Source organism: Schistocerca piceifrons, chromosome 2 (genome assembly GCF_021461385.2).
Source record: "Schistocerca piceifrons isolate TAMUIC-IGC-003096 chromosome 2, iqSchPice1.1, whole genome shotgun sequence".
NCBI classification, from domain to species: Eukaryota; Metazoa; Arthropoda; class Insecta; order Orthoptera; family Acrididae; genus Schistocerca; species Schistocerca piceifrons.
Genome location: NC_060139.1, coordinates 106621346 through 106644576, shown reverse-complemented (window position 1 = coordinate 106644576; position 23231 = coordinate 106621346). Strand labels below are relative to the sequence as shown.

General features: G+C 39.9%; 1 protein-coding gene across 1 annotated transcript in view; it reads right to left on the bottom strand.

Annotated features, from left to right (window-relative positions):
* Positions 1-23231, bottom strand: part of LOC124775180 (ras-like protein family member 11B) — a 393247-nt gene that overhangs the window by 342980 nt on the left and 27036 nt on the right. Inside the window, exon 2 of the mRNA XM_047250020.1 lies at positions 7583-7672. Within this exon, the coding sequence (XP_047105976.1) occupies positions 7583-7661 (79 nt within the window). The 5' untranslated portion in view covers positions 7662-7672. The remainder of the gene's footprint in view (positions 1-7582; positions 7673-23231) is intronic.

The following is a 23231-nucleotide window of genomic DNA, read 5'->3' as shown; positions in this document are numbered from 1 at the left end:
ATGGACCATTAGAAAATTGTAAGTACAAATTGTTCTCAAACCTTAGCCACTAACCTCACAGAAAATATTGATACCCAACTAAAAATCGCGTTTCTTATGTATTACAGTAAAAGTCAACAAAACGAAGCAGACTCACACACATTGACAACATCAAAAGAAATGGCTTAACACACATCATAAAAACGCACTTGAAAATGGGAATTATTTCTCGAAACGCGTCGTGCAAATAGTAAAATAAAGAAAATCGTGACTGGTAGCAGAAGATTTATTTATTTATAAACAAACCTATTGTATCTACAGTCGCAGGCTTTCAAAAACCATTTATAATGGATCAAATCAGATTATTAGTGCCAAGCCAGGCAATGAAAGCTATATATAATTACAAAAACCTCAAAATGAAAGTACTAAAAACAGTTGCACACATAAGATTCAACAAGCACTGTCAACAACTAGGCATAATTCCGAAATATGTAAAAATGAAAATATGTTCTAGCAGCAACATAGCAAAACTTATAAAACATAAAGCAGAAAAACTCTGGCTGAAAACCGAAATAAGGCAGTTACATAAGAAAAAGGACTTACTAAACAGAAAGCTACTCAACATGCAGATAGAAGCAGCAAACAACATGGAACCTACAGTTTATGACAGAATTTGCAGGCATATCCAGGAAATAGTCGACAAGGAGTACTTGACGATTTGCAACACACATAACAAGAAACTACAGACCTTGACATCCAAACAAGACAAGAGATCCAACCTTGAGATAACTGACAAAAACAAACACACATTTTACAGTAGAGTGGTAAACAACACTGACATAAAGTTCAACCAAAGAGAAAACGATCTACTCCAAAAAGGACTAAAATACAATGTAGAACCTAACCTCAATAACCATACACTGAAACAGGTTATAGCTGCAACTAAAAGTGCAGCAGATGCTGCAAAATTAAATTCAAATACAAAAGCAGCAATAGGTCTCAAAGTAAGCAAGCTTCTTGAGAAAGAAATGAATAAAGATAAGTTTAGATCTAAATATACAATAAATGATACAAAAACTTTACAATCTATAAATAATAAACTGAAAAACAACCAATCCATAGTTGTAAAGTCAGACAAAAGTAATACATTAGTTGTGATGAAAGAAAAAGAATACATAGACAAAACAAATGAATTTTTTGTTACTAATAACATTCAGCACATTGAAAAAGACCCAACCAAACAATTCCAAAGTAAAATTAAGGAACAATTAAAGAACACCCATTTCCTGTTGACAGAAACTGAAAAGAAATACCTTACATGTATGAATCCAAAAGCACCACGCCTAAGAGCACAGCCAAAAATACACAAAAATGGATACCCGATACGTCCTGTGGTCAACTCTATAAACAGCCCAGCATACAAACTGTCTCAAAAACTGAATAACATACTGGTGAAAAATTATACATATGAAACAACATATGCCATAAAAAACAGCATGATTCTAGCCAAAGAACTAAGAACCAGAAAGCTCCCCCAAGATGCACAGTTTATATCACTTGACATCACCAACCTTTATTCAAACATACCCATACAAGAAGCTCTAACAGTAATACAAAAGAACCTTATGCAACACAAGAAACTTTCATACACAGAGATTGTCGAATTTATGGAACTCCTTCAGCTAACCCTAAGTTACAACTACTTCACCTTTAATGACAACATTTATAAGCAACCAGATGGCCTAGCAATGGGATCGTGCATATCCGGTACCATAGCTGACATATACATAAATCACTTAGAACAAAAATTATTTGACAGGCAGGAACCCTGCCTAAGGAAAATAGAATTTTATAGGAGATATGTAGATGACACACTACTGTTAGTGAAAGGAGATACCAACGACATCACAGACATTCTTAATCATTTCAATAATCTAAATGAGAAAATCAAATTTACAGTGGAACATGAGCAAAATAAAAGTATCAACTTTCTGGACCTAAATATTACAAGACACAACAACACATGCACATTCAAAATTTATAGGAAAAACACAATGACTGACACCACAATCCCTGCAACCTCATGTCACCCAAATATTCATAAACAGGCAGCTTACAGGTCAATGCTGCATAGGGCAACAAAAATACCATTGAACCAAGAAAATATACAACAAGAAATAAACACAGTGAAGAAGATTGCAGTTGCCAATGGTTACAATGCTTCCATGGTTGACACAATCTTAGACAAAATGAAGAGAAACCCAGGTACAAACTGCACCACAGAAGAAAAAGAGAAAAACAAATATATATCTAGCATTCCATACATAGGCAATGTATCACAGAAGATTGCAAATATTTTCAAAAATCACAGAGTAAAAATTGGGTTTTCTACATCCAATAAACTACACCAAAAACTAATACATAATATAAAGTGTAATCATGATCCATATTCAGACTCTGGAATATACAAGGTAACATGCCAGGAATGCTCCAAGTTCTACATAGGACAAACAGGCCGAAATATCAACACCAGGTACACAGAGCACATTAGAGCATACACCCACAACAAACACGCTACATCAGCAATAGCAACACACATACATAATACAGGACACCCATTTGGAAAAATAGAGCAAAATGTCAAAGTACTCCACCGACTAGATAAAGGACATAAAATGGATTTGCTTGAAGAACTGGAGATATATTCACATTACAGAAAATATGAAGATAAAATATTAAATGAAAAACTTGAAAGTGAATCAGTGAATTTCTTCAGATGTTTCGATAATATACTTAAATAAAAATAGTAAAACACAGAAATAAGCACAATTGTAAAATCAGTATAAGTAATTCATGAGCCAAATTGTAAAGATAAATTAACCTCTGTACAAAAGCATATCATAATCTGTGGAAGACCTATAATGTTATCTCTGTGAACTACCTATAAGAAGATCTTTGTAACTGTTTTGTTTATATAAGATATTTTCGATGTGTAAAATGTACAAGTTGTGTGTGATGTTAAGTGTGTGTGACTCTCTACACAAATGGACCATTAGAAAATTGTAAGTACAAATTGTTCTCAAACCTTAGCCACTAACCTCACAGAAAATATTGATACCCAACTAAAAATCGCGTTTCTTATGTATTACAGTAAAAGTCAACAAAACGAAGCAGACTCACACACACTGACAACATCAAAAGAAATGGCTTAACACACATCATAAAAACGCACTTGAAAATGGGAATTATTTCTCGAAACGCGTCGTGCAAATAGTAAAATAAAGAAAATCGTGACTGGTAGCAGAAGATTTATTTATTTATAAACAAACCTATTTTATATTGGATGTTACGTGGGCCCAAAGTCAATTTGTACGACGAATTATAAGAGGGATCGTGCTGCAGATATTACATTTCCTTTTGCGTGAATGGGCTGTATTAACCGCAGAGCGCTGGAGCAGATGAGGCGTCTTCAGAGCAAATAGTTTCTCGTCTGCTCCATTAGTGCCCATCAGAGGAAAAGGTCCAGCCAACATATGGTCAACTGTACTTTCTCCAGCAGTAGGGGAACTATTATTCTGAATACTGGAACATGTGGGAATTTGGGGAAACCAAGAAGTAGACCACGTACCTGGGACGCCTGCTGGGAATACTCCGTGATAGACTGTGGCATCCCTCTGCAAGCTGTCATTTCACTGATGCCAGAGATTCATGCAGTTGTGGGAGGAAGAGAGGCTGCCATTGAAGGACAATATGCTGTGGCTGGCGAAGGCAACTGGCTTGCCGTGGTGTTCCGCACGTCAATTACTCCAGCGATCCTGACCCACCTCTCCTAACAGTCGGCTCCCTGCTCTGGTGAGAGGACACCCCAGGTAAGATGCCTGTGGTATGTCAATCCCTATGCGCCACATTTTAACTCAGTTTGTTTCATATTTTGGACAGAGGTAAATTTAGGTGGGGATCTGCTCTCTGTTTTAACTGATAACGAGACGAATGCAGTTAAGGGTTTTAAAATTTTGCGAAGTATCTGGACTCTGGCCGAAGATTTTAGACTGGAAATTATATCGTGTTTGAGACTGGCGTCATTCGTATTATGTCAGCGATCTGCCCAACATAGCTATCAGCTGTATTATCTGAAATTAATTCCAGTCCTTTTTCCCTTTCTCTTGTAAGTTTTTTACCTGACGCCATGATTTTTGTTGCTTTACAAGACCGTTTATAGGACTTCCTTTCAGTTATCATTTGCACTTCACATTACAATAATTTTACTGCCTTTATCCACACTTTCCTCATAAATTTCAGCATGAGCGCAAAGACCTTGTTATCTTATGCCCACACCACCACGTCGTCATCATTACCAACTAACAGACATGCGAACGTTGTGTGGCAATGTTGTGACAAAAATGGCAATGAAGCAACACCGATAAATCAAATGTTCGAGACATTTCTCAGAAGCTTTTGAAGAAGACAAAAGTGTGTGCGAAGTTCGATCAACAGGTCCTGGCTACCGAGCAGAAACAACGATGGGTGGATGCTTGCTACGACTTGACTGAAATGCACACCATGAACAGTTCTTTTCTGGAGCAAATCAACACTACTGGCGACGCTTCATGTTATCAATACGAACTTACCACATAACGATAAAGGGCAGAAATTCACCTGACTGATCAACACTTTGAACACATAACCGAAATCGAAGTCCGTGTGACGTTCAAGTTGAACAACATCCAATAGGAGACCTTCTCTGACAGTTTCGCAACATTCTATGGGTTATACCCACGTGGAGAGACAGTGAGTAGAATAACTGGAGGATTAAAATCGCCTTCTTAACGTTTCTCTATTTGTTTATTAATCCAGACTCCAAAGCTTTAACGGACTGGTTTAGTAGGTTACTTTACACTCATTGCCACATTTATGCATACATTTTTAATTTGCCCTATATAATAGATAATGTACCAAATATTGAGCCCTTTCAATCACAACAAAAGTTCAACACTATTTCTTTTCAACTATCAGTAATTAAGTGCGTATGTAATTCAGGAAAACTACTATTACGTTACTCCAGTATTAAGTCATAATTTTTTTTTTTTTTTTTGTAATTTGACAGTATGGTTGTATAAACATGTGATAATTTGCGTAGCTTGTAATATCTTCTATGCTTTCGTGTGTACAACATCACTGCGCCCCGTTGGCCATAACTTCTGTGTTCAAATATTAACACGTACACGATAAGTTAATGTTCAATGTTCATGTTTCATCCCCAATTTAGATCCCTTTTAAGTGGAATTAGTGTGTGGAAATATGAAAATGGTGCAAATGACTACTTTTGAGTTAAGCGTGAAATTACTACTAGGTTACTGGATCTATATGTAAGCACATTGGTACATTCACCTCTTACCACTTTGCCCCTTCCAGTGCTTTCACTTACGTCTCCTTAATCAACATCACATGATTTGTCTCTTTTTGTCAACCAGTGAATTCTAACACTGAATGTGTAAATGTGAAAGTGAATGTAACCACCCGAAGCCAGCAGGGTTTTGAACAAACAGGGTTTATTTTAATGAATCTTTTATTCCTATTAGCTGCTTAGAATTTATTATTCTTTTGTATTATTAGCCTATTTCTAAGCTATTGCATTTTCTAGCATAACCTTCAACCATTATACACAGTGTGGATGTCTTCTCTTAGTTGCTAGTTTACATAGAATGTGTACACAGGTATAATTACGTTAAGTTGTTCATAACGTATGTACTTACTGCATCTGTGTCTGATCACTATTTGCTTGCTTATGATTAATTATGAGTTATTCGTAAGATTTGACAATCGTTTCTATTCTGACAGCTTATTGATTTGATCAAAGTTTACTTACATTAAGGTGTTATGACGTATTTATATAGTGGATTTGTGTATTGTTGTAATTTTCTTACTCTCTTCTGTTGCGAATAATTTTGCGTAAGATTTGACGATTTGTTCTACACTGCAACATTGTAGCATGATCCAGAGAAGCTGTATATTTACCTTTGATTATCTATACCATGGATATAGTGGTCTTAGCTGCTGTTTCCATAGTTTTTGGTGTATGTTTCAATTTAGTTTATGGTTTAAAAATTCTAATAAAGTTATCTAAATAGAGCTTACGTTTTAGATCCGTTTTTTGGTTTACGATATGTTGCAGGTTGTTTTCTGTGTGTAGGTAAATTTCTATTTTTGTGAAATACTCATACTGATTCCTTTTGGAATTTTGTGTAGTGTATGGATTTCTGTTTCATGTTTTCTGTTTCGTAATTATGGGTTTTTAGATGTAGAAAGAAAGTTGACGGGTTAGTGTTGGAATTTCTCATTTGTTCTCTATATGTGATTTAGATGTTACGTCACATTTGTTGTATGTAATATTTCTCTCAGTTCCAAGAATTAAATACATATATTCCGTGATACGAATATTTTGATATAGTGGCATTTGCTGAATGGATTTTTGTTCTTAAGCTGTTGGGTGTTTTGAAAACGAGTTTTATAGATCTGTTTTCTAAAGTGGCATTTAATTTATTCGCAGGTACTTATGTGTTTTTATTTTTTTAATTTTTTTATTTCTCGTATGAATGTTATTCTTTGTTGTATAGGATGGTATCTGGGATTGGTTTTTATGCCTTAATCTAGGTCATTTTCATATGCCATATGCTAGTCTTCTTATTTAACTGTTTGCGGCTTCTGGTTTGAGTTGTAAGTGTATATATCTGCTTATCATACGGTGCAAGAATGTATATTTTTTTTAATTTTGGTCACAAAAATTGTAATTTATTATGGTGTCGGTTGTGGTCGGTTATCTATGAATTTCGAAGGTGTGCTTGTTATTAGTGTTGCTTATTTTTAGGTCGAACAAAATAATGGATTTGTTCATTTCCATTTACATAACAAAGGTTAGAATTCGGGGATGTGTTCATGTTTTGGGAAGAGAAGGCAAATGAAATTAGGTTGGGACGTGGATTGTTGGGAGATAAAGGGAAGGTGGAGCTGGTTGAGGGAGCTGTGTAAGCAGAAATGAGGAAGACTGTAGGGTTTTGGGGCTCAAGTGAGGCGGAATGCCTGTCTTTCAAGGTTTTCGATGGAGCGATTCAATGTAGGATGAATGGCAACCCATACTACATTGGCACAGATAAGGGTGCGGTAGATGTAAGTTTTATGAATATCGATGGTTTTGGCAGGACAGTAATTTTAAACTGATGACTTTCTTTTGGATGCTGAGTACACTAGTGTTCCGATTTAGTTTTCTATCGGGCGTTAGTCCAAGATGTTGTAGTGTATTAGTTAAGTGAATTGGGTAGTTGTGGAGTGTTAGATGAGGCTATCTGCAACGGCATTTTGGGATTGTATTTCCTGTAATTACCGCTGTGCTGGACCTACATTTCTTATTTATGTAAAGAACAAGGTGGAATTTATGATCTAGGATTGTAGTCTCATTAAGATAATCACACGCTAGTTACATTACTAAGCGCAGTTTGATCAAAAGTGAAAAATAAACTGTGTAGATACAGAAGAAAAACAACAAGAAGATATTAGAGAAGTTTGTGGAAGTAACAGTGAAGGTGAATGAACGTGTCCCAGTACTCACCGGACTTTCCCACACCGACATCTCCGAGGACGGCGATTCGAATACAGGGGGCGTTGTTGTTCCGGTCTTCGGTTTTCATTCCGCAGACTCCTATAGGAATAAAATACAAATAATAATGAAACAATAGGATTCTGTGGAAGCAGCTTGAAGTAATCATTTCTCCACAGTGTGAAAGATAGAAAAACTCTTAGATTTCAATAAACTGGCGTTCTTTACACATCTACTCACGCTCTTATGTTTGTACCTATTGTTTTTAAGAGCTGCAGTTGACAGAAATTGAAAAAATACGCCGTCTAGTCACATCAATGTGTCCAACTGTCAAAAACGTGATTAAGCATCTTTTACAGCACGGACGTTGTGACACCCCAAATATGGAACCCCTAATAAAAGCCCTTTGGTAGCAAAAGAAATAGCAAAATTAGTTATACTGACATTGACGGGAGCTACTGACAACGATATTAATACTATTGCAAGTTTGACTAACAGGAATGCTATGTAACTAATAACGTCTATTATAAGGAAAGAACTAAATGAAAGACTATTAGATGATACGAAGCCTGAAACTTTAAATAAATAATTCAAGATATATTCTTTACGAAGGTTGAAGCCCAGACCATAAATAGATCAGAGATAACATTTATACAAGAAGAGACTTGTAGCCACATCGAGCTGTAAGTTTGCTGCGACTACAATTGAACACTGCAATGGAGACGTTAATTCAGTCTCGATTGTAGACGTCGCAATAGTATTAAGCCTATTGAACGCTATTAGATTGTTTCACACCGATCTGAAGTTTTAAAAGTTTTCCTGTATCGACTTGACGTACTAGTCACAATTTCGACTGAAGTAAAATAACGTTTACGGTTTAGCCAGTTAACGGAACAGGTATTATATGTGAAAGAAAAGTAAATCGTGTGATACCTGATTATCGGTGGGACTTAGCCTTCGTGATCTGTGATTGTCACGAACATCAAAGGACACAGCAATATACCAACCGCTGATGTAAGCTCTATTATTAGCCTTGGGTGGGAAACAGCTACACGTAATCACGAAGAACTTACGTCGTGTTGTCGGAAGCTGTAGTCAGTGGCAGAATCGCTGATGCAAAGAGATTCAAGACCCTGAATGGCAGATCGGTGTGTTTTCAGTGCAGGTTTAAATAATTACAAGCTCAATAAACTCCAATATAACGGCAATGCTTCGCGCCGGCTATGTCATTTAATGGAAATTTACTGTGTAATTGGGAAATTAATTATTTCTTGAGAGAACGCAGAAGTTAAAGGTGATTTAGTGATTTTATTAACAGTGAACAGCAACTTTACACCGAAATACGACGCTTTCCGTACGTTGTCAGAAGAGTATTTTATCTTTGGAACTACGTCGTATTAGTTGTTGAATTAACACCGTACCGACTCCTTAGCGACACTATATTAATAAATCAACATCCTCGCAAAACTATGATGTGGCATCGGCTTGAGTGATGGACTTTGTAATTCAAGATATCCTATTATCCGCGTTTGAACAATCAGTCGCAAACCGGGCATAAGAACTTAAGTTACCAAGTTCGCGTAAGCTTATCAGCCTATAGAGAACACGCGAAGCATTTTTGGTTAATTGTTTCAGATCAAGGAAGCTGTTGCGGTACCGAGTGGTGCAGTCGCTGTGGGTTCGAAGTAAAGAAGACAGACAGACTTCGAACACCGGTGCTTCAATTTTAAACAAGCGCTGCTTACACATTCCGGTGTGCTGCTACATCGATACGATGATATCAATGTAAGGGAGATAGTGTCTGAAACTGATCAACCAAGCGAGGAGTTTGTTTTTAACAGCTACAGATCGGAGTCGTCGCGATAGACAGACACTGTTCCATGTCAACCAGACTGGGACAACCATCACTATCGAGCCGACACAAACAAAACGCCACGACGTGCAGCAAGAGAGTAGTTGAGGTTCTGCAAGGTACCGACAAGGATAAGCGGCCACGGCGACTCCAGTGTCCTGGTCAGCTGCGCTAGGCTTATCGGTTGAGGTTCGATGGTGCGAACAGGTCGATCGGGGTGCTACCTCAGATTCTCGATTGTGTTTAAATCCAGGCAGGCGAGTACGGTAAAGTCATCCTGGTGTTCTTCCAATCACGCACGAACACTGGGAGCACATTGCGTTGTCTTGCTGGTAGACACCATCGTACCGAGGAAAAATCAAACTGCTTGGAGGGCTTAAAATGGTCCCCAAGTATAGATCCATACCTGTGTTGATCCATTACGCATTTCAGAATGACGTGATCACCCAGGAAATGCCACGGAAACATTCTCCAGATCATAACGTCCCTTCCTCTGGGCTGGACCCTTCCAACGATTGTCCCTGGGTCGTTCACCGTACACGCCAACGGCCATCCGCCCGATGGAGCATGAAACGTGATTCGTCTGAAAAGACCACCTGTCGCCACTCAATGACATCCAGTTGTGCTATTACCGGCAAATTCCAGCCTTCGTCGCCGATGAAGAACATCATGGCTGCATGAACCAGGCACCTGGTGTGGATGCCCATACGCAGCAACTTTCGTTGAGCAGTTGTTGAGGAGGTGCTGTTGGTAGCCACTTAGTTCATCTGGGCTGTTAGTTACTCAAGAGCTGCACGTATATTCACCCATTCACATCTCCGCAGCTGTCTTTCACCCATATCATCTAACGCCCGTGGTACACCACAGTTGCACATGCACCAGAGGATAACGCCATTTTGGCATACGCGGTGTAAGACGTGTATATTTCTATTGTCTATTGTCAAACCACAATTTATGAAAGATGTTTATATTTTATTAATAGGATTAAGTAAGAATAATTAATATTTCTCATGTTGGAAATAATTGTGGTAGCAGGAAATGTCTGCACCAAAGTATTGTTGGCAAGAGGGACCGCACATTGATATAATTTTTAAAAGGGCGGGAGAGACCACGTATGGATACATTTTAAGAAAAAAGCGGGAAAGACCGCGCATTGATACATTTTGTAATGGTAGCAGGGATTGTCTGCACCAGAAAGCATTGTTGGCAGGAGAGACCGCACTTTAGCGTTCGTAGGAAGTCAGTAGTAAACGAGATGTGAAGCGAGTCGGTGGCAGGTCTGAAGCGAGAGGTTGAGAGGAGCAGCGTGCCTGCCAGCCACCAGCTATGATTTACAAGGGATTATAAACGGATGTACAGAGACATCAGCTAACTATTATCATAAGAGGAAATAATATTATTGAATTATTTTTTTGCGAAACTCAAGACTGCTGAAGGTATGTTTGCGCAATGCTAGTTGTAAGACTATTGTAAAAAGTAAGTCCCATTTGAACGTTTGTAAAATCATTTCATTACCAGCAGTAAATATTTGAAGAAACGTTTTCAGAATATAATTAATTTTTGGCAGCAATGTTGCATTACTGATATAATCCATCCCAAAAACCATCAACGTAAAACTTTGGAAAAATTTTATTGTTGTCAAGAAAAAGTGTAACTATGAATTACATAACTTCAGTCAAATTAATTAAAGAATAACGTCAGCTTTGGTAATAAATACAGCCACTTATTATGACAGCCCACCAGCAGTTAATAGAGTATAGTAAACCAGAGTAAGTATATTCATGTCGCAGTTCGATGTAGCAGTCAGATGGCGATCCTGTAACAGTAAAGAAGGTAAGGAACAGTTTTGGGCTATTGCAGATAACGACTGAGGGTCACGACGACGACACATTCTATGTTTCGTCGAAATAATCAGAAAATCACTTTTAATAAGCAGCAATAAAATTTGTATGCGAAGATTGAGAAAGAGAATAAATTTCAAAGGGAAGATTTCATCTGTTATTATTAAGCAAGAGATACAAATCCTAAGGAAAGGTTTCATAGGTTGTTGTACAAGGGAAGGTTGCGTAACAAAAGAGATATAGAGGAGACGAGAAGGTTTCAACGGTATACTCGTACTTTATCAACGAAGCACGTGAACAGTTTACAATCTTCGAAAATGCTTCCATCCTTGGCCCGAAGGCCAACGGTCACATCCTTTTGGATATCAAATAAATCGCTCAGTTTTCGCATTACGAAAACGGTTGCACTGTTTTCCGCGTCCCGCCGACACTCTTCATGCACCCTCCGATGCTTGTGCTGCCATCTGCCGTCCATGAATAGTTATTGCACACTGACGGCAAACACAGGCTTTGGTCACATTGGTGTGAGTGGATTGTGTATCATTCAGTTAGAAATATGTGTATTATACTGTTCAAGGCGTTGTAAGACTTTAGTTCATAACGTAACCGTCATGCCGCCTTCTACGAAGCCCTTGGTTGGCCCCAACCAGTTTTAGGTTATGCCCAAAAGGGAACGTTGAACATTAGCAGAATAGCTCTTAGAGAGGCAACATTTTGACATGAAAGAATCACACTTTTCATAGATTCGTGGTGCTCTGCTATACTAATATATAAAAATAGATATTAAGCTCAGGAAGAATACTTCTTTTGAGTAGACATCAAAATTAAAATCAAAAAGATGAGAGGAGGTAAGCACAGCTGTCAGATCTTTTTACCACTGGTAACAATACAGAGGGAAGTCTAGGAAATCCTCATTATCTCATTATTCTACGTTTGTTCCCCCCCTCCCGATAGCTGAGTGGTCAGCGCGACAGAACGTCAATTCTAAAGGCTCATGTTCGATTCTCGGCTGGGTAGGAGATTTCTCCGCTCTGGGACTGGGTGTTGTGTTGTCCTAATCATCATCATTTCATCCCCATCGACGCGCAAGTCGCCGAAGTGGCGTCAAAAGCGAAAGACTTGCACCCGGCGAACGGTCTACCCGACGGGAGGCCCTAGTCACACGACATTTACATTTATTTATTCTACATTTAAATCTCTACGCACAAACCACTTTACGGGGTGTTGCGGAGGGTATTTCTGGTACACTATCCTTTCCTCCACTTCCGTGTTTCATTCGAGAATGGTGCACGGTAAAAATGATTTTCAGTGAACCTCCGTACGAGCTGTAATTTCTCCGATTTTCTACTTGTCGTCATTTTGCGAACGTATCTTCGAAATGTAATACCATTGTTTCAAAATGAACATCGGGGTTTTAATGCTTTATAGCATTTATTACACTGAACTTACTGCCATAGATAATACATCAAAAGAAAGAGCAACTCTGACAGTTTCGTTTGCATGCCTGTGCGCATGCGGTTTGCAAAAGGGGTTGACCAAGAGTGACAGAACATCGTGTTGAACGAGTGAGAGAGTGTGTAGCCCCAAAGAAATCATTTCGGAATGTTAGTCGTGAATGAGCATCTCCAGTGACGTCTGTGCGGAGACTTATAAGGAGACGCTTATAGATATCGTTTGCAGTTGTCACAATGTCTAAAGCCTACAGAGTACGGTTTACGTGCCAGTTCTAAAAACGAAATGCTGCTGTATGGCGATGATTTTCCGGATCGCGTCGTCTTCAGTGATGGATCGTCATTTCACCAAGGTGCAAATCTGAACACAAATAATGTGCGCATCTGGCGGTCAGCAACTCCCCACAAGATCGTACAGCTCCAAGGAGACTTCTCAAAAGTGAATGCCTTTCCCGACGATGAAACTGTAAGTGGTGTTTTTTGTGTTGATGCGCTAGAACTGTGGCTATTTCTTCAACTAGGAAAAGATGAACGATAGTAATTTTCTTGGCACAAGATGATCCGCGGCGTCGTTGACATAACTCAATACGAGACTGGTTAAGCAGCGTTGTAAGCGACCGCTGCGCTGGCCACAAGGGGCCGAATGACAAAGCTTGTTTCATTTGGCCTCTGTGTCACCAGATATGACGCAATGCGATCTTTACCTTTGGGGTTTCATAAGGGGTCATGTGTATGTGCCTTCGCTATTAGTTTATTTAACCAACTTCAGAAACAGGATTGAAACAGTTGTTGCAACAATTCCTCTAGACTCCAGATCAAGATTTGGAAAGAACTCGCCTACCGACGCGGTGTGTGGCATGTGACGGATTGTGCCTACAATGAATACTTGCAAACATACTGTCTGCATCGCTATTTATTTTGAGATATTATTTATTATTGCAAATTGAATGTATTAACTTTAAAAAATCTTAAAACTGTAATAATCGTTTTGCTCGATTCTTCTTAGCACGTAAGCCATAGGGAATGTCATCAGTAAGTCTCACCATGATCCACAACGCTTCTCCTGTATCATCTGCCGCTGGAGTTTTTTGAACGTCTCTCCTAAACGATTTCGGAAAGAAACACGGTCCCTTCGTTGGATATTCGCTACTTCTTCTATTAAAATAACTTAGTAAGAATCCTAGAGTGATGGGCCATACCCAACAATTGTTGGAACAAGTGTTTTGCAAGTCATTTGTTTGGTGGAGGAATTCCACTTTTAAGAGTCTCTAAATGAATATTAGCTTGGCATCTGCTACTCCCACATTTTGTTTTGTGTGGTCATTCCACTTTATGTCGTTTTCGATGGTTATTTCTAGGTATTTTCCAGTAACTTATAAGCAATACGTTACTTCAGATCCGTGGCGTCTCTGTCCCTTATCGATTTCTGCTCTGGCTCCACATCGATGCCTCAATAGTCCGGAGTGCTTTCGGTGACACTATTTGTGCTCGCTCGCAGAAAGACGGAAGGAAGATGAAACGGTGGTGTGTGGCGACGCGGTCTGGTGTGAAAATGAAACGCTACCTCCGGAGGTGATTCCAACAGCGAAGTTTAAGGTGTCTCTTCGTAGTCTGAGCTAGTGGGTTGAGATACTGGCGTTTTGCGGACATAGTCAGCTGTTTTTGTGAAGGGTCATGAGCCTGGTTTACATCGACTAGGATCGTCTGTTCTGCAGACCGATGTCTGCCATTAGGGACATATTATATTCGCCTAAGTTCTGAGTGCAGAGGCGATTTGGAATTGACTTGCCCCTAAGGAACCAAAGGATGGGATCTTTGACTTTTATATTAAGTAATTTTGCACGTGTTTTTTGGCTTCTGATTTTTTCCTTTCTTTGGGTTGGTACTCAAGTATAGGGGTATCCTTGAAACAAAATTTTGGCTTCAGGTGGTAAGTAGTAACTTATTGTTTCAGCTGCCCAGTTAATAACTGTTTTGCTACTTTAAAGAACTGACAGTTATTAGAATATTTTTGTTAAACTGGTGAATAATCAGAGGTCATAGGAGTTGTCAGCTTAATAACTGTGTTGCTATTCTAAACAAAAAAAAAGACAGCTGTTAGATTATTTTTGCTTAGCTGGTGAATACTAAGAAGTTATATGAGCTATCTGCTTGATAACTGTTTTTGCTGTTTAAAAACAAGTGTGAGAGCTGTTATGACATTTTACTTAAACTGGTGACTACTAAGAAGTCAGATGACCTGTGAGCTTAATGACTGCTCTTGCTATTTTAAGGAATAATTGTGCAAGCTGCTAAATATTTTTCGTAAACTGATGAGTACTAAGCAGTCATGTGAGCTGTCTGCTTAATAACTGTTTTGCTGTATTTTTAAAAATTGTTGCAACTCTTAGAATATTTTTCTTGAACTGGGGTACACTAAAAAGTCATTTGGGGTTCTTGGCATAATAACTGATTATTGGTAATTTAAAAATTCTGCAGCTCTTAGAATATTTTTCTAATTAAACTCACGCACTGTGAAGGATCATATGATTTCTCTGCTAAATTACTGTTTTTTGTCTTTACAATGGTGGCAGCTGTTGGAATCTCTCAATAATTCAACAAGAGAAACTGTATTTAAAGGACAATGAATGCTGCAGCAACTGTTTGGGGCTCACGTCCTTCCATTATGGTGACGTAATCCTAAGTTCCCCCTTCCAAAACCCACCTTGTCGACTTTAATTTTAGGCCAATATCAACTGACATTCCCTGCACCAATTACCGATCCTTTAGATCTTGCTGCATATCGCTACATTCTTCTCATGTTACAAACTTCATATAAACAACAACTGGTTTGCAAAAAGTTTCACGACGCTTCAAGTGTAATCATCTATATAATTTATACTGAGACATGGCAGCCACTTCTGCAGGCCAGTTTCATCAAAATTAGGGTGTGATTTTGTAATCAGAGACTGACAACAAGGTACTCCTAAATCGTTTATCGATGAGACAGAATTCCATCCCTTTATTACCACGGTTATAGATTCACTGTTTCTGAAAGTTTCTGGTGCACAAGCAAATAAGCAACGCATTGGATGCGGAATAGCGGGTAGGCAACGGGACAGCCAGATGGGACTGGCCGGGGTAAGGACTGGCATCCCGCGTACTGAATTCATAGATGGAAGGCTGAAACGCCCGTTCTTGCAGTCGGCGAGTTATTTACCTACACTACTGCACAGGTTATGATGTCGGCGAGAAGTACTGCGCTAAGTGCAGGAAGTGGGAGTTATTTTCCATGTTTTGTTGACCTCCTTTGAAGGTAGCCACCTATCGGTTTAGAAAGTATAGGTTACAGGAAACGAAAACTAGCCTCCTAGCAGCTCTTGCTTTATTTCTCGAACCCTGAGGTGCGAGGGTAATGACATAGGCGGGAGAACGTGCAATTGGCGTTACAATGTGTGTCGACAAGAGCGCAGCTCTATATTGCATCTTTTATTGTAGCACGGGAAATGTCTTTGGTGTTATTGGAATCTAAAGAAGACAAGTTATTTTGGCAGAATTCTCAAGTTGGAGGAACTCCTTGTGATATGGTAAAGTGCATCTTAATTTTGCAGTTGGCAACTAACAACCTTTTGGCGGGAAGGAATTAAGAGGCGTAAGTGAGAGCTGAGACAGAAGGTGTTGTGACTTGGCGAGACAGCCAAGCCACTACGAGGTAGCCGAAAGGCACGCGTTTAAGCTCACGCAGGCTGGCGTGAGGTCTGGAACAGGTAAAGTAATTGAGACTAGCAAATAAAGTACGTAGCTGCTGGAATACTTAACTTTAATCCATTATTGGTGAACATCGGTCTGACGGTACATGCATCACAAGATAAATAGCAAATGATAATGGCGCCTTGCTTGGTCGTAGCAAATGACGTAGCTGAAGGCTATGCTAACTATCGTCAGTGAACCATCGCTAGCAAAGTCGGCTGTACAACTGGGGCGAGTGCTAGGAAGTCTTTCTAGACCTGCCGTGTGGCGGCGCTCGGTCTGCAATCACTGATAGTGGCGACACGCGGGTCCGACATATACTACCGCACCGCGGCCGATTTAAAGGCTACCACCTAGCAAGTGTGGTGTCTGGCGGTGACACCACAGAAGGTACTAGGCGTTGGGACGCAGAGGTGTTGGCATCGAACCGGCCTGTTGTGGCCGTGCGGTTCTAGGCGCTACTGTCTGGAACCGCGTGACCGCTACGGTCGCAGGTTCGAATCCTGCCTCGGGCATGGATGTGTGTGATGACCTTAGGTTAGTTAGATTTAAGTAGTTCTAAGTTCTAGGGGACTGATGACCACAGATGTTAAGTCCCATAGTGCTCAGAGCCATTTCAACCATTTTATTTTGTTGGCATCGACTTCAGGTTTCATCGCGGATGTTTCTGGATCGTCTTGAGCTTTGACCGCAGAGGTGCCCAGATCGAATCCATGGACAGTAGCTGCAGACAGCGGATGGACTTGGCGTTGTGTCGCAGTTGGGCCTGCAACAGCTTCACGTTGAGATAGGGTGCTGCCAGCTCATCACGAAAGGCCAGCCAGCACTTCTGCCGCTTGCTGCACAGCGCAGCACAGCCATACTCACGGTGAGCGAATTCGCAGCAGCAGCACAGTAGCTGAATTCGATTTCCCACTTTTGAAATCCAGAAAGATCGTGTGCGAGTTCATAGCACGTGTATGAATGTGTGGACTATTTGGCATAGTCACCTACCTTAGGTACTTGTTTCAGACAAGAATTTGCAGGGTTATATAGAGTGGAATTATCGTTGTAAAATGTGACAATGTGTCATTGATTGTCGCGTTTGTGAATAAATCTGAGTATTTAGCTAATCAGTGTTTCTGTTTGTTATTTTCACTAGGTCAAACTAGATGCGATCAACCAGTGTTTAGGAAGATATTTTCAATCACAGTATATCGGCTGCAAATAAATTATTTCTGTCAGATGCTGTTAATCACATTCAGATTTATGCAACTTCCTCATTTTAAGGTGTATACCGAGGGCCGTAATTTCGGATTATCCACTTAACTTTGCGCACAATTGAAATCTGAAGAGTAGATCTTAAGGAAGAGCCTGCAGTTTCTTTCGCGTAGTTGGGAATGTAACCACCACTGTGGTTTTGCAATATATATTCTAAACAATAACGGCCCTATAACTTTCATTTGGGAGACTCCCGAAATTACCTTTGCATTTGTGTATTTCGTTCCGCCAAGGATGACGTGTTCAGCCCTGCTGCAAGGAAATCCTGAATACAGTCACAAGTCCCACCAAATTCACGAGTTCGAAGATATCAGTAAAATCCGATATGCGATGTTCTGAAGAATGTGGTACTTTTGAAACAGTAAAACGAAAGTGTCTTACGACATGTTTTTGATTTGCACATCAGCATTTTGAAGCTTCAGAAATAGCCGAGGAATTTAGCCTTACTTACTAAAATATCGGCCGCATGTCTAAATGCCCACTAAAAATACACTAATTTCGAACATTGCGAATTATAAGAATTTGTCACTCTTGGACGAAGTCCAAGGATTTCTGATTCATTCGATCTCTTGGCAGATTCCATGGCTGCTTGGCACACGTGCTTGTTTGCTTTCTGGGTGAATGCTAATGCTCAAGTTACTTCCGCGAAGTAGCAAAATTCTGTGAAAAGGGGAGAATTTTAGTTGAAGACACCATCTGCTATTCATGTGAGTTATGAAACCTCTTCGTAGAAACGATGACATGTACTCAAGAGCTCATAAAGACGCCAGTAGCGGAAACTACCGGATGGATTTCTTGGCACCATGATTCATGCGGTACTGCCTCTTCGCTGACAATTGAAATAAAATCACAGGACGCGGACCGAATGCTGCTGTTGATCATTAAAATATCTGGACGAGGATTTCGCAATTCCAGCACTGAGACGCAGTAAGATAATGTAAATGGTGCCGCGAAAGTACTTTCTCAATCCTTCTTGTATACGACAAGTGTTACAAAAATAACGGAAATATGAAAAAGTGTGTGTCTAAAAAGGACTTCGTGGTATTTACAGACGGTAAGAATCCGAAGAGTATTAAAAATGCAAGCATTTAGACAGCTATGTGCAGAGAGACATTTAATATTCGTCAGCACAATAGTGAAGTGTTTCATCATCAGGTGACGCTACAATTGACATAGTAGTCGACAAGTGACGTAATACAGCATACAGATATGTCTGTATTGACATGTATATTACATTATACACACTCCAGGTCACTTCTAAGACTGCTTCACACTAATTTCCACTGCCACCATTTTCCGCATCTGTTAAAATAGCAGCGATTAGTAAATCCCATCGACGAGAGCATCGCCCGTGAGAGGAAAATGTCACCTTGAAATTATAAATGTTTTCTTTTTTTATATAAGTCCAATGGTTATATCTAATGTTTCTGACATCGCACAGTACTTTTTGAAATAATGTACACATTATTTACCGTTTTTTGACGTTACTTCGCATGTCATACAATATTTATAAAGAAACGATGGCCTAAATTACATAAACGCTCTCACTGACACTGTTGTTTCATATAGTGAGAAAATATTTAGTAGGTATGCGGTTAATGTGTTCTGAAAGTTGTTTTTACGTTCATTCAAGAGTAATAGCCAAACAGCATTAGTGGGACACATGAAACTGCTCCTACAAGACAACATTTTTCCTAGACAGCTCACGCAAAACACCAGTAACAAGGACACACTGACTGTGACACAAATGCAAACAGAATCAGCAATTGACTCTCGTTTCTATTTCTCAGCACCGTCGATTTCATTTTCAAAGACATAAAAAAATAGATACATGTAATAAGAACTGCTACCATTAAATTGTTCCCACATGCGTGCCTGAATTGATTTATAAACATACTAGTTTCGCCGACTACAGATAAACTCTGCAGTGGAGAAATAATGTTGCAATCATTAACTGCATTTGTATGTATTATGATAACAATATCATTTCCTCTGAATCATTAGGCTTTATGTTCCCCGGAAATTTTTTAAAAATTTGAGTGTAGCTTCATCAGTTGGCACTACAAGTTGTCTCATTTAACAAGCTGTGTATGTGCTTAAGGTCTTACTGTATTCTCGTATAGTAAAAGTGTCATGTAGTTGATGGGGTTCGATTTCGATGTACTTTTCGGGAAACTTTCTAGCCTGAACAGAATGACTCGTATGTTTCTGTAGAAGGCCTTCCCTTAACATATGTAATAGTTAGTGGGAAGTCTATGGTGACACTGGATCAAAATTGACCTTGAACCATGGAACTGACCTTGGACGCTTGACATCGCACCAAAATACCCCTCCCCACCACCCCTCTCCCAAGCCATGAATATTTATAAGCGAACACACACACATATTTTGCTCCCCCAATCACTCACCACTGAAACAGAGCCAGTCAGGGAGCTTTTTACATCAAGGAGGGGTGGACCATTATATAATTCTCGTCCAGTCATGTTAATGGCAACTGCATAACATCTGTACATGAGTGTCTGCATCCCTGGAAGCTAACTGTGGCAGGTAAAGGTGAGGAGACATGTGGTGGGATACTTAGTCAGTGGCTGTGCGGTTAAAGGCGCTGCAGTCTGGAACCGCAAGACCGCTACGGTCGCAGGTTCGAATCCTGCCTCGGGCATGGATGTTTGTGATGTCCTTAGGTTAGTTAGGTTTAACTAGTTCTAAGTTCTAGGGGACTAATGACTTCAGCAGTTGAGTCCCATAGTGCTCAGAGCCATTTGATCCATTTTTGATACTTAGTCAACTGAACACACACATACTTTTGTCAACACAAGTCACACACACTTGCACGATGTTATTGTCAGCATGCAGCCAAGTCCTTACACATAGTCAACAGAATAAACACACACTTTTGTCAACACGACGAGTCACACACACTTGCACGATGTGATTGTCAGCATGCAGCCAAGTCCTTACACATATACTGTCGGGAATCCATCGCTTGGCTTGATATCATCTAGAGAATGACTGAAGGACTTGGAGTATTCTGTCTGTCATGGAGATTCTGAAAGGGGTACATTTCACGACCCTTTCATAATTTTAGATGCGGTTCATGGGTAATTACGGCTCATCATTGTTTCCCTTTCCTTTCTGGTTTTTTTTTTTTCGAGCATATGCTGATGCGTAGGAGAAGACTACGAGAGGATGTGTTTGTTTTCTTTCGTTCTTTACTTGAAACTGGCAGTGTCTACCTGTCTACCCAACTGCCATTTTATAGCTCGCTTCCTTCTTTGTCCATCTGAGTTGAAAGTATGGCAGTGTATTTTGTGAATGTCTGGTAGAGGACAAAGGAGTTTATTTTGCTCTAAAGTAGCAGTACCAACCGTCATATTCATGTCTTTTGTCTCTCAGTTTGAGCTCTAAGGATTTTCGATAAAAATAATCTGTAGGGACCATGGGATTTTGCGGTACTTCCTGCCTGTCCAAGAAGGAAGCATGAAACTTACCACTTACGTGGTTTTTCTAGTCCTCTCGTTCGGCTGGTCGAGCCGTTGCCGGGCCCTCTTCTAGCAAAAGAGTGAAGCGCCGTTCCTGATGGCAAGGAGAGACACTCTTCAGCGGGGGAATCGTGCAGCAGCCTTCAGTGGGTGAGTTCGCTTACTCCTTCGGTACATGATGTTAAGGTTTATCCAGTCAGTTAGTTCTTACCATGAAAGCACCAGCAATTTCATCTCTTATTATTGACTAGCTTTGGCCACTTTAATTATATTTGCGTTTGAATGTTAGTTAGCTTATGAACAGTGTTAAACCTAGTGTTCAGGCTTTGTCTGTTAATGATGATCATTCGTGTGACAATATCGTACTTACCTGGAATGACCTTTATGTATCATGCTTTTATTCAGTCCTTTTGTCGCAAATTATTTAGGAGTACGTAATCTGAAAGTAGGTGTCAACTGGAAATGAGACTTAACTGCAGAGTAAACTTTGAAGGCATAATGGCTCTCAGCTGCAGGTATGGCTTTATAAACTCGATTTCAGTCATTTATTCTTTACCCATAGCCTTTGGCGAATCTTTTCTCAGCAGTTGTAACTTGAATGGCCTCTTTTCTTTGTGTAACTGGTGGAGATCTAATATGCTCTTCATAGCACTATTGGTGTTTAAACCTTTTAACCTTGACACCACGATTGCTGTGGTTACGGAACCATAGTGGTTCCATCATTAACACTAATGCTGACATCTTATTTTGTGCATGTAATAAAACATGATTGATTTACCATTCAGTCCTACTCCCCCCCGCCCAAAAAAAGAATATAATAGAATTGAATTGTGTGAAAGATAATGTTGTGCCAGATGAGTCATGAAGTGGTAAAGAAATTATATTCTCCACATGTCGTTCTGAACCGATGGCGTTTCTGTTGCGTTGTCTTTCTTTCCTTTTCATTTGTAAGAGATCAACTGTTAGGGCTCAAATTTTATTCACTCAGCAAATGTTGAGTTACACCTTTGTACGTATTGTGAGCGCTAAGCTTATACCAAGGACTTCAGGGTGAGATAAACCCTGACAGACTGGAGTTTTTCATCAATCAGATCGAGTCAAAATCCGCTGTATCTGGTGAAAGAGCAAGGGGCTCCGTTAACGGTTGTAGTCAAATTCCTTATTTGGCTAGTCCTAACGTTTAAAAGGTTCCCAATACTCTGATGAGGATGTGTAAAGAATAGAGATCACCTATTAGCATCATATTTGTAGATGCTTAAGATTTATCGAAATGTGCATAAACGTAAGTAATAATCTTACGTCCGCAGCCCGTGGTCGTGCGGTAGCGTTCTCGCTTCCCACACCTGGGTTCCCGGGTTCGATTCCCGGCGGGGTCAGGGATTTTCTCTGCCTCGCGATGACTGGGTGTTGTGTGATGTCCTTAGGTTGGTTAGGTTTAAATATTTCTAAGTTCTAGGGGACTGATGACCATAGATGTTAAGTCCCGTAGTGCTCAGAGCCTTTTGAACCATTTTTTTTGAATAATCTTAAGCAAGGCGTTTCTTTTAGTTCAGACAGATATGACAGGTATACAATGAGCTGACAAGAGTCATAGGATACGTCCTAATATCGCATTGGACATCCGTTTGCCCGGCTCGACGTTACATGGACTTAACAAGTCGCTGGAAACCCCTGTAGAAATATTGAGCCGGACTGCCTCCATAGCCGTCCATAATCGCGAAAGTGTAGCCGGTGCAGGATTTTGTGCACGAATTGACCTCTTGATTATGACCCATGAATGTTCGATGAGATTCATGTCGGGTGATGTAGGTTGGCGGATCATTCTCTCGAACTGCCCAGAATATTCTTCAAACAAATCACGAACATTTGCGGTCCAGTGAAATGGTTCATTATCATCCCCAAAAATTCCATCTTTGGTTGAGAACACGAAGTCTATGAATGGCTAAAAATAGTCACCAAGTACTCGAACTTAACTGTTTCCAGTCAATGATATGTTCAGTTCGCCCAGACGACCCAGTCCATTCGTTGTGAATGGGGCCACCACCA